This window comes from Sinohyriopsis cumingii, chromosome 4 (genome assembly GCF_028554795.1).
Source record: "Sinohyriopsis cumingii isolate HCF-2022 chromosome 4, ASM2855479v2, whole genome shotgun sequence".
Classification (NCBI taxonomy): Eukaryota; Metazoa; Mollusca; class Bivalvia; order Unionida; family Unionidae; genus Sinohyriopsis; species Sinohyriopsis cumingii.
The window spans coordinates 77507788-77524840 of record NC_142964.1 but is presented as its reverse complement, the minus strand read 5'-3'; the positions used below and the strand labels follow the sequence as shown (position 1 = coordinate 77524840).

The window sequence follows — 17053 nt, the reverse complement described above, 5'->3', positions numbered from 1 at the left end:
TTTTTGAATAGGTGGTATGTTAAAAAAAACACGGCGTCAGTGTGATCAAGTTTTTTAATTAATTAATGCAAACTATAAAACTTCTCTCTTTACTCAAACATTACCTGTCAAGCTCTTTTTCGTTAATTTCCACCTGCACTTTGAATGTACCGTGGGATGGCAATATCACACACTAAAAGTTTGGGTCACTACGGCCTTCTTTTATGTTTTATTCACAATATTATATAAATAACGTCAGATTTTGTATTAATTCATGCAATACCTCGTATCTCATTCACGGAGAATGAAACGTAATCACGTGATCCTTTCCTAGGTAGCAGTCATTTAGACCCAATGTGGACAAAAGGTATCTTTTAAAATTTGTGTAAACAAATAACATTCTTTAAGTCTCTTATGGATATAGTGATCAACCATTCTGATTATGCACTTTTTGATGATGCATATGTAACATTTTTCTCATTTTTGTGTTCTTGAATATTTGAGCCTTATTAATTAACGCTCCCGTATATTTTGCCACCACATTAGTGATGATGACATGCCTATAAATCGTGAAAACCCAAATCCCCCCAGCCCCCCGACAGTTACTACTGATGGTAGGGACTTCACAATTTTCACCATCATACTAAATCAAGGTACTTCTACAAGGGCTATAATAACCACAGGAAAACGACAGGGGACATTCATACAAAATAAACCAAGATGTTTGCACCATGATCACGCAAACAACTATCAAGATTACATGGGTTGGTTCAACACGTGTTATATCGTTAGAATGAATTCTTGTTGGACTGATGCCACAAGGCTGTCAGCTTTATTCCAAAAATAGTTAAAATACTAAAAACAAGTTTTTAACTAATTATCCAAAGTTATATTCTCCAGAACAACTGTATGGTCTATGTCATGTAACAAAAGTAAACTGAGATAGAAAACTAATTGTGTCTTTATGTCATGTAGCAAAATTAAACTGAGATAGAAAACTAATTGTGTCTTTATGTCATGTAGCAAAATTAAACTGAGATAGAAAACTAATTGTGTCTTTATGTCATGTAGCAAAATTAAGCTGAGATAGAAAACTAATTGTGTCTTTATGTTATGTAGCAAAATTAAACTGAGAGAGAAAACTAATTGTGTCTTTATGTCATGTAGTAAAATTAAACTGAGATAGAAAACTAATTGTGTCTTTATGTCATGTAGCAAAATTAAACTGAGATAGAAAACTAATTGTGTCTTTATGTCATGTAGCAAAATTAAACTGAGATAGAAAACTAATTGTGTCTTTATGTCATGTAGCAAAATTAAACTGAGATAGAAAACTAATTGTGTCTTTATGTCATGTAGCAAAATTAAACTGAGATAGAAAACTAATTGTGTCTTTATGTCATGTAGCAAAATTAAACTGAGATAGAAAACTAATTGTGTCTTTATGTCATGTAGCAAAATTAAACTGAGATAGAAAACTAATTGTGTCTTTCGTGGTATTTGGTTCCTCACTGAGAAAGTCGATTTGAATTTGTGTCAATAAAAGCCAAGATACATTTGAGCCACTCGGACTCCATTATTTACCATACTTTTGCGTCGGGTCTTTCACACCACTCAACAGTGACCCTAAGTGGGTTCGGAATTCACTTGTACCTGTCTTTACTGGGATTACAGCCCTTTGAAATTCTAAAATGTCACGCCACCTTTGAAAAGAACGTAATAAAACACACACACCCCCCCCACACACACACACACCACGAATGATGTATGTTTGCATATAACTGAATGAAACCATATTAAGTTATTGTCACTATCCACGTAAATTTCTTATCAATTGTACGGGAATGACTTATTCTAAGTTGCCATAACTTGTAGACACACCCACGCACACATACATACATACATACATACATACATACATACATACATACATACATAGCTTTTAAAGTTTTGGTTTAAAGCAATTTGATATACCAATAGAACTGGTATATCAAATTATCAAATTGTGGTCAGCTCACGTCGCATTTTAATACTCATATAAACTCTTGTTTCAACATTCGGTGATATATCAGTGGTAGGCAATCACTTCTATATTCTCCAAATCTGTGATTGTTTGTGTTGTAATTAATATAATATTCCCTGTCTTCTAAATGAATTAAAACAAAGTATACAATTTCTTCGATATCCTCTCTGCTTTCCTCTTTAAATGTAGCGTACAAATCTTGACAGGCTATTACAACTTTGTATTATTTCTACTCTGAACACTGTATTAAAAGCCCATGGAAGGTTTACACTTAACCGTTGCAAAGTCCCAGTTTTTTGTAGGTTATTTAGTACAAGTTCAGTTCTCTTTTGCTCGTTTCCTACTTCACATCCTCGTACTATCTCCATTATGAGAGAGAGAGAGAGTAGTCGGGGATTATTTTTTAATATCTTTTGTTGTATTTTATTATGCAGTTATATTTGACCTGTCTGCATTCCACTGAGGTGATCTATGCATTTTGTTGAAAAGACAATCAAAAGAAAATCTGTTTTCTTTTTAAAATGTCAGATTTTAGGAAAATATATTTGTTATTCAAATTAGCACATGATATATATATATAACCGAAAGATCGAACTGGGTACGTGGAATGCAACAGGAATAGGGAAAGTAGTTTTAAGCAATCTGTTTTGCATACCGGTAAAAATAATTGTTAAAATAAAGTAGAAAATAAACTTGAAATGTTCTACAGATAAAGAGTTGATTAATGTTCTAGAAAAAGAGTAGAAACACTAGAATAAAGTTCTTCAACTAGGCCAAAAGGGTTTATTGGGGAAAAAACATACATAAATTGTCCAATACAAGGTACACTGCTTAATTAGTGAAACATTAGCTCGATATATACTTCCTTTCACATGAAATGCGCACACAGACTGGTGACACAGTTGCAGAGTATATGTTATGATATGCGTTTGTATCATAACAAGGGTGTCACCAATAATCGTGAAGATACGACTACATCTTGGGAATGAGGTACGGAATCGCTGTAAGGAAAAGACAGAGCTGTTCTGACTCGAGCAACGAGTATATAGATAGATAGATAGATAGATATAATGCTAAATTCTAAAGATACATTTATAAAGCCTTTATATTAAGAATACACGAAATACATATAAACTTACACTTTCCCATCGTGCTTATCAACTTCATTGTATAATTTCTGCCTTTTAGAATGTAATACAGATAGTTAAATCCCGATTAACTTCATGATATCCAATGAGTATAAAATGCAATAGTTGTGATTAATGCAACAATCATTTTGAAGAAATGTATAGTGCTAAATTTAAAATAGGATGCTAATTTGGAATAGGTTAGTAAACATTACTCAATATTACTTAAAGAATCTTTTATTTCCAAATTAAATCTAAACATGAAGTTGATAGCGAATTTATCTTTTCTAATAATACATACCACAAATACAATTAAACATTCCATTATATTATAATATAAAATATAAAGAACTCACAAAAATGTTGGAAAAGATGAACTTTACCGTTAAAGTCTCAAATATTAAAAAGTACACATTCTTTAAAGAAGTTTGCGAACGCAGACGATTCTTACCTGTAAGGAAAAAGACAGAGCTGTTCTGACTCGAGCGACGAACTAATTCTTCGTAAGCCTGGTTCGCTATTTATACAGTTTTTTCGTTTGCTCAGTCTAGTGAGAACATGCCCCTTGAACTTTTCCCAGGGCGAACCATCTGCGCAACGCATCCAATATTGATATACCAATTTGTCTGTTCAGCAGCTTCCCCCAAATCAAAATTGATGACATTTAGACACGAGCGAAATGTATTTTATTCTGACAATTGTTGACATTTAGATACGAGCGAAATTTATTTTGTGCTGACAATTGTTGATATTTAGTTACAAGCAAAATGTATTGTATTGGTTTCTGCACCTGCTTGTAAAGTGCGATTTTTACAAAAAAGCATACAGTTATATTACATAAATATATAAATTTTATCTCAATATATTTTAGTGGAAAATTATTTTCAATATAAATTAATGAAAAGTTACTTTTAATATAATTTAGAATAAATTACAATCTTAAAACTTTTACTTAAAAGTTCTGTCCTAATAATACCCTCCGGGTCATTTGAGCCGAGTCCTCGAGGCTCGATAGAGAAAAAAAAATTACATTGAAAAAGGTGAAAGATCAAAAATACAATAATGTTTGAAACAGTCGGTAAAATTCAAAATATACAATGGAAAAAACATTGCCAGACATTTAGTGAAGTTCAAAAATACAATGAGAACTGCAAAATACTCAGTATAATGCAACTAAAAAATAGAAAGAAATACATTGAAAAGTACATTGCAAAGTATTTAGTAAAATTCAAATAAAAATAGAATGAAAAGAACACTTCATGACATTCAATACAATTCAAAATTACAAAGAAAAAAAGCATGGCACGAAATTAATTAAAAATTGAAAAGGTACAATGACAAAACAAAAAAAAAAAAACGTTGTCAAATATTACAATAAAATTCTACGTTATTTACATTTACGACTAGACTTGTTAAATAATTATAACACTAATATTGGCATGCAGTTCTTGTTTTCTTTATTTTTCTTTTTATATATTAGTTTACTCTTTTTTTGTTATTATCTTTTTTACTTGTGTAACACCAGCATAACATATTTATGGGTGACTGCTGTAATTATTTTGCTTCATCCAAGTGTGGTGAAATGAATTCTCATTCTTCTGGATATTACTAGTGAACTGATATTGAATTTATCTTCCTAATGCATTCATACTACCAGCAATGCGATACCAGCGACATTGAAGTAAAGATGTTTGCGAAGAGAATGGCGTAAGAATTTGTTATTAACCAAGAGTAAGGAAAGTGAAAATTTTAGAGTTGTGTTAATCCTATCCTAATAACCATGACCTCTGTTCACTTGCAATCAAACCTGGACCTGCGCGTGTATGAAATAGAAATCGCATTTAAACCAACCAAAGAGTAATAATTTAAAATATCATTATAATCGTAACACTGGTTCGGTGAGGTCCAGTGCAACTTTGAAATGGGGGTGTATTACCAATGTTACCTGTGACGTATAAAAGAGAATGTATCGCCGTTTTCGTTTGAAGCAAATTTGACTTAGAAGTTGGCAGTATGTAGGCTAATAGCTGCTCATGTCTTATGAGAGGTTTGCAACGCGGAAAACTCGATTTCGAGCAATCGCTTCGACACCTTGACTAATTTAGCATTTTAGCATACATATAAACATATATAATGAACAACATGACAACATCAATCGATGTAGCCAAACCGGAGAAGGAAGCACCTCTTCTAACTGGTTTGAAGGTATTCGAGTCGTTTCTATGGCGTTATCGCCGAGACACAATACCATAAGGTACACATTCATATGATTCGTATGAAAACATGAGAGAGAAACCTCAATAACATTATCGAATCCCACTGGGCTGACAAAATAAAAATCTGCATCAATATGTTTGAGACGGCTAGGCGGAAATTGCAATTCTCCCTAAGATAGGCAAATACGGTAAGACCTTGTCATGTGTTTATGCAGCGAAACATGTATACACTGGTTTCAAATTTCAGTACGAACAGGTATGATGTAAAAGCTTAGTCTAAGGAATGCATGTTAAAACAGTAGGTTCATGTACACTCTCTGTAGCAGAAACCTTAGCAAACGCGATAAATTTGACTGAAGTGGGTATATAAAAAGTTATTGTTGCTAAATAAGAAATTAAATACAGTATAAATTAGATACGTTTTTGGAAATATTGTGAAATTAACGCACTAACATAGTAATTTTGCATTTCAAGAAACAAAAAATATGGCAATACAAAAATATACCTATGTGAGAATTACCACAGTACAGAAATATTCTTCCTAAGAAACTAATTATATGTTAATGAATAGTAAACAATACACGTATTGTCTGTAATATAGAAAGAGTACAATTTGTAAAAGTTAAAGTCATATAACTGGAGAGAAAATTGTCAATGCGGCTGTCGTTAACTTGGGGTCTGGCGTAGATGTAGCTGTTGGACCCATGGAAATCTCTGTTTATGGCATGGATATACGTATTTCAGACTGGGTTGTAGGTAGCTCGAATTCGGAGCTGGACTAGGTATAGTATGCATTCGATATGTCGGGAATTTCAGGTGTTACTGCAAGAAGAATTATCACCTGCGATGTATACATTTTATGCTGGAAATCTTCTCAGTAATTGTAATGTTCCTAGTGCTGATGTTTCAGAATAGGTCCTTCTTGTGGGCAAAATGAACGAAAATGACAGAAACGTTATCCAGTCGTTCCGGAGCTGATGTATCACAGCTGGCGGCGTGAAGTCTGATGGTTGCAAGAGTTTCGGTGCGAGTCTGTTCCGTAGATCATAATTAGGCAGAGTGACACCCTTATTCATGTTGTTCTCCACTAATCGTTTGTTCTCCATCAACTGTTATAATATGCGTTTGTATCATAACAAAGGGTGTCACCAATAACCGTGAAGATACGACTACATCTTGGGGAGTAAGGTACGGAATCGCTGTAAGGAAAAGACAGAGCTGTTCTGACTCGAGCAACGAACTTATATATATATATATATATATATATATATATATATATATATATATATATATATATATAAAGCCTTTATATTAAGAATACACGAAATACATATAAACTTACACTTTCCCATCGTGCTTACCAACTTCATTGTATAATTTCCGCCTTTTAGAATGTAATACAGATAGTTAAATCTCGATTAACTTCATGATATCCAATGAGTATAAAATTTAATAGTTGTTATTAATGCAACGCTCAGTTTGAAGAAATGTATAGTGCTAAATTTTATTCTTCATTCCTAGCTAAACAGAGAATGGAAACTCCACAAACAATGTCAGAACATTCAATTTATCAACGGAGAGTGACATCCCTCGTATAGAACAAGTCACAGAGATGAGGTGGTATTGTGCAGATCGCATATAGGACACACATACCTGACTCGTGCATGCATTCTGAACAGTTAATTTCGACCATATTGCATAATATGTTAGTATCCACTGATAGTGGAGTACATTCTTAAGGAGTATGTCTACCTCGTCAGTGTGAGACATAATTATTTTTAAAAAGTTCATACATTGACTCGATGAATAAACTTTATGATGATGTACCACCAGAGAACATCTTGGACTTTGAGGGAAAGTGGTTTATATAAAAAATTATTTTAAGGACTACTTTTTGTAATAAACGCTTTATATAATTATTTAATCTTTACCTTTAGACTCGCATTGTTTAATACTTCATTTTAAATGCTTTTGAAAGGCTTTTCGTGATTTTTCAAATAAATTCTAGTATTTGTTGGTGTAATTCGTTATAGTAACATTTGTAGAACTATACCTTTAATTGGTACCATATTGCGGGTATTGTGTTGACGTGCTTTTAAACCTACTACAACTACTACATTACCAAACTGAGTAAACTTATTTCCTATTCAGCAAAGGAGTAATGAACTGTTTTAGTAATCACATTTTAAAATTATAAGGCCTTTTGTGTGACTGATAATATTAAACAAGCAACTAATAATAGAGATTACGTATATGTTATACGTTTTGCAGACAAAATGCACGCTAGTGATTTCAGAAATAATAATAATAATAATAAATGTGCTAGTCTTGTCATTCACAAAGTGTTTATAAGTGTCTCCTCACAGTTGGAGCTTGGTTTCGTTAACCTGGATCATAGGTTTCATTCTGTTTTACCCTGTAATACTTCAATAACTGGACTGCAGTCATTGTAGACGTTCAAACAATACAGCGAAAAGTCGCTTCTAGAAGCTGTATCAATATAAGTGTGCAAGACCCCTCATTTTAAATACAGGTCAAGGGTAATGTGTATGATAAAAGCTCGGATATGTGTAATATTTAATAACTGGACTGTAGTTATGATAGACGTTCGAACTATACAGCAAAAAGTCGCTTCCAGAGACTGCAGCAATACAAGTGTGTAAGACCGCTCAATGACAATATAGATCAAGGGTACTCTGTGTGTTAAATTCAAGGTTAATGTGTATGATAAAATATCGGATATATGTAGCGACTCAATAATTCAAGGTTTTACTGCAGTCATGATGAACGTTCTAACAAAACCACGAATAGTCACTTCCAACGGAAATTGCGACTATATAAAAAAGACCTCACAATGTCAATACAGGTCAAGCGCACTGTAAATGATAAGAAGTCGGATATACCTGCTTCCTTCACTAGGTCTCATATTTGTTTCTTATTCTTCCAAATTTATGAGTGAAAGCTTTATTACAATCGTACAATGTATAAGCAATTAGATGTGCAGTAGAAACATTTTAGCAGATGGCGCTCCCATCAATATTTACTTACCTCATTATCCCTAGGGAAAAAAGGATTAGAAACCATACTAACCGAATTTAGAACAAAAACTACTAATAAACGGCAAAACTTTAAAGTTTAGATCATTATTTTAGTCACGTGTGTATCTACTCTCGATGTAAATACAGATTAGATCTTTCGCATCTAACTTAGAAGATGAATTACCTTTGTTCCTAGTGAGAGGACTGTATGTCCATTATTCTGATTTGAGGCGAGGTGGTAGTTTCTAAAACACCATGTTAAATGTTACTTTTATTTATTTGTAGAGGCTATAAATGTAATTATGGAGCAAAAATGATCTGTCAACATTTTAGATTTATTAGTAGCCAGCTTAAATGGATTGTACAAACTTAATGTTATCTCAACTGTTATAACAGCCTGGTAAAGAGCACAGGTGAATTAAAAAATACCACGCTGGATTTATATAAATGAAGACAAAATATTTATCTATAGTCTAACGAAACGAATTTGTATCACCTGAAATTGCATGGGGGTTCTTCTTAATATAAATATAGAAACACTTGATTACGACGCTATTTGTTGTCAGTAGTTCAATGTAATTATTCTTTGGCATCTACCTTCTTGGTCAGATATTGGAAGATACGGGGAAGTATTTATTTTAAACGTTTGTATTCCCTTAGCTGTAGTTATAATATGGACTGTAAAAATCTATGAATAGAACATGTTTAAATAACTGTACAGTGAGCGTGGAGCGCTTCCTTTAGCACCCTTTCCTGTATTTCAATCCTCTGTCAATTTTTATAATAAAAGTACCACTGACCGATTTCGTCATTAATTATTTTTATTTCCAAAGAATCGGGTTGCATTCGCTCCCTGATAAGAACTTTGGCAAATTCTTGAGGGGATACTCTTTTTCGTTTCATAGGTGGTTCGTCTGCCTGAAAAGGAAGTGTTATACTTTTTGTAAATACTAGTTCTTGCCATTAATTTTAATAAACTTGAAAATAGTTTTAAGTAAGTCTTCAGGAAAGTTGTGGAAACTGACGAGTACTGTAGATCTGTAAAGTCAAGGTTTCACAGCATTATTTGAGCTGTTGTTGCATTCTGTCGTAGTCCCTAAGAAAGTACTTAGTACTTTTACTCTAATTTTTTATTCAGATTTCATCAAATTTGTGGACAAATGAAAGAAATATATAAGAAACACAATAAATTCAGCGATACCTAAAATGCTCATACAGTATACCATGCAGTGTACTGCCTCTGGAATGTGATCATGTGACTTGTCATTTGTAAGCATAAGTGTTGGCAGATGCACAATGAAATAATGTTGACTCGGCAGAGAAAAGTATAATTATTTGTTGACACTATTAAACTTGGTATTTTATTTGTTTAAGATATTAATTCAATTTTTACCGAAATAAATTAGGTGATGATGCCATACTATTTTCATTACTTGTAAAATTTATGAACATTACTAGTTAAAGCTCTCATCAACTCGTCGTGTGACGGCACTAGGACAAAATTTGTTTGTAAAAGATATTACTCATATTCTACTCGTTATGTTTGTGCTGCGTCCCTTGAAACTATATAATTAGTTCAATGTAATTATTCTTTGGTATCTACCAAAGTTTATTATAAATATATATATATATATATATATATATATATATATATATATATATATATATATATATATATATATATATATATATATATATATATAATTTACCTTTTGACTAACTAAAGATTATTAAATAAACGCTGAATTCATTACGAAATTAAGTACTGGTTAGGAAACGTGGATGCAGGTTTAGGAGACCAAAAGATTCAATTAGGAGATCAACTATGCTCGAATATGTTAACATTTAAAACGATTTACATTTTATTTGCATGCGTAGAAGGCATGGCAAAAGGCGATAGAAGCTTTAACTAACTGAGATAAGCTAAGTCATTCTGATATTGTTTTGCAAATTTACAACGTTTTGACAACATTGAAATATATAAGCCAGTCCCCCGCCGCCCCTTCATTTGCTCTCGGGTCCACAAATACGAAGATGAATCAGGTTCTTAACGACTAAATTATTAGAGGCAATATGTACTTCCAGAAATCAAAGAAAAACTTACCTTAAATTGGGTATAAGAGCCTGAGCCAGGGAGGATCGCCACCAGTAACGTCAACGTCAAGCTCGAAGAAAATTTAAAGTCTACTGAAAACGGAACATCGACATAAAATGGCTGAGCCAATCGGGTTCACTCAACCAAAATCCTTCAACCCAGTCTTTAGAGAATATTTTAACAAATGCACAAAAGATCCAAACTTACTATCTGCTAACAATCCAAAGGCTAATAACGCTACGGATATCCGGTAGGAAAATGAGTTAGGATTTTCTTTAGAATAAGAAAGTGGGCATGTGATTCGTGTGACACTTACAGGGCCACAGCATGCCAAAATACGTCTCAAGACTATATTATAAGTTGATAAAAGTGTTTTGTGCAGTATATAAAGTGCATTAAAAAAAAGTTATTTAATGGTTAGTATGGCACAGAAATCATATATACACAAGACAACAATTACAGTCTGGGGCCCCGAGTGGCCAAATGGTCTAAAGCGCTCACTGTTCCGGATCACTGCCGTCTCACCTCTGTCTGCGTGGGTTCGAGTCTCAGGCTCGGCTAACGTGGGTACCTGAGAAAGCTTGCCAGTAGCTTCTCGTGGGTCGGTGTTTCTTCCCGGGATTTTCTATGGTTCTTCCACCTCCACTAATACGGGTCGTCATGTAAAGTCAATTTTGTGCTGAAAATGGCCTTAAACTTTATAACAACAACAAAAACAACAACAATGAGAAATATACAAAATGCACTCATCAGGCCCTTAAGTAGGTAATAGCATGTTGGTCCGAATGCCATATCACAATATAAAGATAGTGTATATTCTGACACTAATGCGAACAAAAGGTCATCGTTCCATAGAAAAACGTTAATTTTTTTAACTTTAGGGAAGAATCGAAAACACAATACGCTTTAGTTTTCTTGGACATATTTCATTTATGTGGTCAAAGATTCATGGTGCAGCGTCACCCAATATTCAATGGCAGTTTTGTTGACTGTAATAACCAGATATTAAAGTATTTATCGTTGAAACATCTTACTTAGCATATAGCTTGTCAACGTTTTTTAATTTGACAGCATATGTAATAAAGTAGACTAAAACGATTACGATATCAGCGGCCCTTTGATTTCAAACTCGAAGGGAGATGAATTGTTCAATGAAGAGACGGGATGAAATTATACACACTGGGATTCTTGCATAGTCATCATAGTGAATGGCATGATAAACGGATCTAGTTCCGACTTGGAACAGGCGCAAGTCTCTCGGTGCATCATTTTTCTCTCTCTCTGTGATTTTTTAATAACCGAAAAAAAGCTCTAGGGGTATGAAGTCCTCTGGAGGAGTGCTTTCGTTGTCTCTTTCTGCATTGTCCTTGGTGTGGCGTCAGGGAAGCAGAAATGCCTGGCTCAGCAGCGTCCAGGGCATGTATAGGAGTTATTCGTCGGCCCAAAATGTCTTTGCCAGTTTGAAGCAAGACATTTTTACCTGCTCTCAAGAAGGCTTCTTTGGGGTTTTGTTTGTCGATGATTACATTTTGGAGAAATTCTTTGCCTTTCGTCAAAGCAGTATCTTTCAAGGCGTGCAATCATGACGTCACCATCGATTTCAAAACAGGGGTAACCGAACGAAAGGCAGATTTCAACTTATCTCCTAAACCATGTCCTCGTTGTAGAGCGACTCCTTGGTACACAGGATACTTGACTTACGAGTTGTTAAATAATCGGTTTCGAAAATGGAGTTTCACCGTGACTTTCCCTTTGGTGAATGGAATATTTTGTCCAGATCTCCTTTTATACAAATGTTGACAGTGTCGAAATCCGATATGATTACAAGTAAATAGTGTGGATGTATAAACTTGAGGCAAACGTGATAGGGGTTCCACCTTCCTTGTCATTCGTTATGACAGAATCCACTTTGAAAGGAATGACTAGCAGTAACGGTGCGGCTGTGTGTCGAAATCACGTTGTACTCCACCATATCAGAGTATACAAAGATCAAATTTAGTCCTTGGTTCATTTCTACAGGGAATCAAAACTATTTCGCAAAATCCAAGTTGCCGGTAATGGGTGGTATTTCGTTTTTAATCTTGATCGTCTTAGGGTCTCCACCCAAATGTCATACAGTTCAGGAAAAAATGTAATGGCCAACATTTTGTCCTCTGAAAATTGTATTAGCAGGCCACGAGGTTGAACCTGGCAACAATCGTGTTCATCAAATGTTGAACGCTAAAATAATAGCCTGTGGGAATGGTGAACAGATAGGTGAACCTTTCAGTTTTGGGGTTCTATGTTTTCATAGAGTCAACTGCAGTGGTGCGTTCATCCAAGTTTTGTTGCACTTGTTCGTCATAACTTTGAACGTAAAAGTATTTTGATGCTCGATGGTGTTCTTGATTTGTGTAGAGTGAATTATTTCGACCCAAGCCACTTCCCAATGGACTTCGTGATCTAATTGGATTGCCTGGGGTAATTTGGCCGTGAAACAACATAATGTGTTATGGGTCAACACCTCCAAGGAACTGTCACTGGGTAACGTTCAGTAAAATTGGTTCTTCATAATTCCAGAGTTCTGTTGTCCGAGGGGTCACTGGAGGCCAGAGGACTGTCCGAAAAAGGATTGTTGTGATTATTGTTGGGATGGTGACTGTTGGGAAGGTGACTGGTGTTGGTCGCAAGGCTTCCATTGTGACCGTTAGGAGTATTTCAGGTAATGATTGGGAAGAAGGTAACCGATGCAACTGCTCAGTAAAATTGTCTCCTTGTTGCAAATTCAAATTGGCAATGGCAGCACCGATGACACAAGACTCCATGAAGATTTGACAGCAAAATACGATCTGCGTTTTAGGCACACGTTCTCTACACCACACCCACAAAGGCTGCTTTCGTAGATTTTGCATAGAAGAACTCGGTGAAGGACTGGTCACTGTGGTAGTGGTAGAGGCTGTGTTGAAGGTCATGCTCGTCACTTCTTTTTATAGTCGATGAAGAGCGAAGCGTCGATCCAAGAAACAAAACTGGGAGGATATCCTTTCCAACATACTTTGACTTCTTTGACACGATGTTTTCCCACCTTATGGATTCTTCGCTCGAGAATGCTTTCGATGTCTTACACTTCGTCTTCTGTTTTGGTCACACGTTGTAACTCGGGCAAGAAAAACATTCCTTTTAACACTTCCTCGTTCATGTCTTCTAATTTATAGACGGCAGGACACGGCACTCGTCGATTCAATGGCGAGACCCAGGCAAATTTGTAAAAGACGTCGATGACATAAAACAAATATTTGTAGCCACGACTGTAGGTGACCAAATGAGAGACATCGGCTAAATCTGCTTGCCACTGATGATTGATACCCTCCACTCGGGTACGACTTCTAAAAAAATTTCGTCGAATGGGCTTGTGTAAGGTGTACGTGGCTTGTTCTTGTAACCATCGTTGCAGTTGAGGTAAACGGACACTTCAGGCGGGTTTTGGCAGCACGATACGATATCTGAACTCCTCCGTACCCCGCAGAATTGGCTGGGTCGTAGTAAATGCTGGCTAACACATTCTCCATTTTTTAATACGTCACCCACTCTTCACGGATGCTACTTTTGATAGCGTGAGGGCTGGTTTGAAAACGGCTTTACGTGTCCGATGTGCCACGGGAGTATGAATCGAGGGTAGTGGCGGTGGTCGTAGTGGTCGTGGTAAAGGGATAGCTCTGGTCTTGCTTTCTTTTTTCACTTCTGGTTTCCGTTCTTTCTTTCAATTCCGTCGAAGGAGAAGTGAACATCATATTTTTAACCCAAGCTTTTAGTTCTTCTCGTTGAGTTGTGGGGAAGGGGTCAACAAGGACGCTGCAATCTTACTAGTCATAGTTGCCGCTGAAAGTGTTTGAAAGACTTCTCGCACCTCTTCTTCCTCACGCATCCGTGGGGCTGCGTCTGTCTTGGCCACTGGGGCTAGTGATGGTGTTGATGGACTTTTCATCAGGGCCTTCACATCTTGTCTGAGCTGTTTCGTCTACAGATTTCTGGTGCAAGAGTTTCAGTAGTTGCAACAGTTGAGTGAACTGTTGCAATATTTCCGTTTCTGACAAATCGTTGCGATTCATCAACAATTGCAATTTGTATTGTAACTGAGCCATCTCGGTCAAATGAGGATTGGGAGGTAAATGCGGGGTCTAATATTTAAAAGATAATAAAGTCAGGCCTGCATGTCGAACCCGCGACCAAACATCACTGTACAAATGTGTGACCTTGATCCCAAGTTCACAAGGTTGAGCGAGAATAGTGCGCTACTAACTGTCTGAAGTTCGTGATGATTTATACCAAGCATGAAGAATAACATCAAGGGGTTTTGAACGTATAATAAAAAGAAAACTAGTAACATCTGTAACTAATTGTTAATGCCACCGCTGGCAGAAAAGTGACAGTCTTATGTAATACCATCTTCGCTAGCCAAGGTTCCGACATGTTAACCCTATCGGGACCTTGCGGATCGATCAGATATGTCAGTGCTTCGGGACTGAATTTCACTGGATACGGTAGCAAGCCACCGCATCCAATCAAATTCAAGTTGTCCAAAATTCGAACACTGTTCCTTCACGGTCGAGAGAAGGGGAGCACACAACTGGAATGGACTCATAAAAAGCAATTTTCCACTGCCGGTCCGTGTTTATACAAATAAAGTCTTTCCCTCAAATACATATGTAATGGCTTCTCACTGGTACGTAGTCATACTTTCGATGTAATACGTACAAAGTATCATTTTGAAGACAATTGCCTCTACCATTTTTGGCCGATGTATAAAACACCGCTGCTAAACGCTGTTGGTTAGTTGGCATTGCATACTAAGAGAGGCAACTATGAAATCCATTAGATGTCGTTGACTTCTGTATCGTGAAACAAATTCCACGTGAATATCAGTGACGAGACACGGTTCTGGCATTATCGTGACTCAGTAGATCTAACTACACTCTAGATTGTAACCTGTTCTCCAGTCATCAATCTATGACGCATTTTCATTCCTTAATTACACAGGAAGAAATTCAAATAACATGTATCTCTAACTTCAAAAAACTCTCTCTCTCTCCCTCTCTCTCTCTCTCTCTCTCTCTCTCTCTCTCTCTCTCTCTCTCTCTCTTTGTATCTATCATTATACAGACAACGCCACCTCCATCTCTCATATGTTGTCGTAAAGCCTTGTATCTTCATCGTTAACACATGATCGGACACAGACTCAAATTGACTTCACTAGACAAAACTGTCACACAATCGATAAATTAGCGGAATTAGGAAGGGATAGGCTTTAGCTACTGTCAAACCTGAAGTCATTACCTTCAGACATTGCATTGTAAATAGCATGAGCTGTCGCATAAAGAATCTGATTGCCAATTTCGTTTCTCAAAAATAAATTGTTAATATAAATGCAGCTTTCTAATATAGACGAGTAGTATACGTTTTTAGTAATAGCACTAAACATTTTTTTTGCGGACTATACATTGATAAATTCTTATTTCCAAACTCTATTTATGTATTATTAAACTGCAAATAGCTCGACCAGTTCTAAAATTCCTAAACAAGTGAATAGAAAATCACATACCAAAACGAAGAGCAAACAATGATGGACACAATAAACACAACGGATACAGACGACGAAACAAATAAGCTATCCAAATGCACAAGAAATTCGGAACAGCTGCCTTTACCCTGTTAGGTGATGACGATGATGTAAAAGTCATACCAAACAACCTAAATTACGTATAATTTAGTAAATATTTCATAGCTAAAACTATACTGCAAAAAGACGTAAACGAAATAAAAGAATATATAGCGATACTGGATAGGAATAGGTCCGTAATACAACTATTTCATCTATCTCCGCTTTTCTAAAAAGTTTTTAAATGTCCACAACTGCCAAAAATAGTACATTAATAAATTAGTACCTTATAAATCTTATTTTATACGTGTTTACCAACAACATTAATGCTTAACTAATAGCAAAAATATACTGAAATAAAACAAAAGTAAAACAGATGAATAAAGTTGTTTTGCTGGTTGCTTTTAACTGCAGTTTTAGCACATTATCAGTTTTATCATGCTGAGGAAACGGGAGCATAGTGTCTTTCCCAAAGACACACCAATGTAGACAGGCGGTCTAGAAACTGAGCCGCTTGTTTTCTTGAAGGAGAAAGAATCAAAACTGAAAAAGAAGACACAAATAAGAAAATGCAGTTACTGTCAGAAAAAGACAGCCTGAAACAATTATATATTCTTAGCTCCTCGTAAGTTTAATGCCTTCACATTTATCATTATAATTTTCATGAAGGTGCCGATAAGAGTCAGGTTTTCAGGTTGAATACCTATATCTTCTCCCTTAACAAGGTATATCGCCAATGACAAAATACACAACCCTACTGTAAATTAACAGTTTGTAATGCACATCATGTCAAATTATGCTATTCGTTTCCAGTGGTACGAAAGAAAAATGCAAATTTTCGTTTTTAACTGCTTGAAACATCAAATGGAAAACGTCAGAATTCCGCCACCCCTCTGTTTGGAGGAATTTAATGTTTGTGGATTAATGTGATTATTGTTTT

At 35.5% G+C, this 17053-nt stretch overlaps 1 protein-coding gene across 10 annotated transcripts in view; it reads right to left on the bottom strand.

Moving 5' to 3' along the window:
- Window positions 1-2757: 2757 nt before the first annotated feature.
- Window positions 2758-17053, bottom strand: part of LOC149801495 (uncharacterized) — an 85610-nt gene continuing 71314 nt past the window's right edge. For 6 of the 10 annotated variants that reach the window (XR_016420662.1, XR_016420663.1, XR_016420667.1 and 3 more), the window contains 2 exons: window positions 9184-16656; window positions 2758-6544 (listed from right to left, as the gene is read on the bottom strand). Coding sequence is in view for 1 of the 10 variants with exons in the window: in XM_089955667.1 (XP_089811793.1) it covers window positions 6414-6544; window positions 9184-9301; window positions 10488-10570; window positions 16595-16656 (394 nt within the window). In the remaining 9 variants the exon portion in view is untranslated. The remainder of the gene's footprint in view (window positions 6545-9183; window positions 16657-17053) is intronic. The other 4 variants (XR_016420665.1, XR_016420666.1, XM_089955667.1 and 1 more) reach the window with 3 other exon arrangements.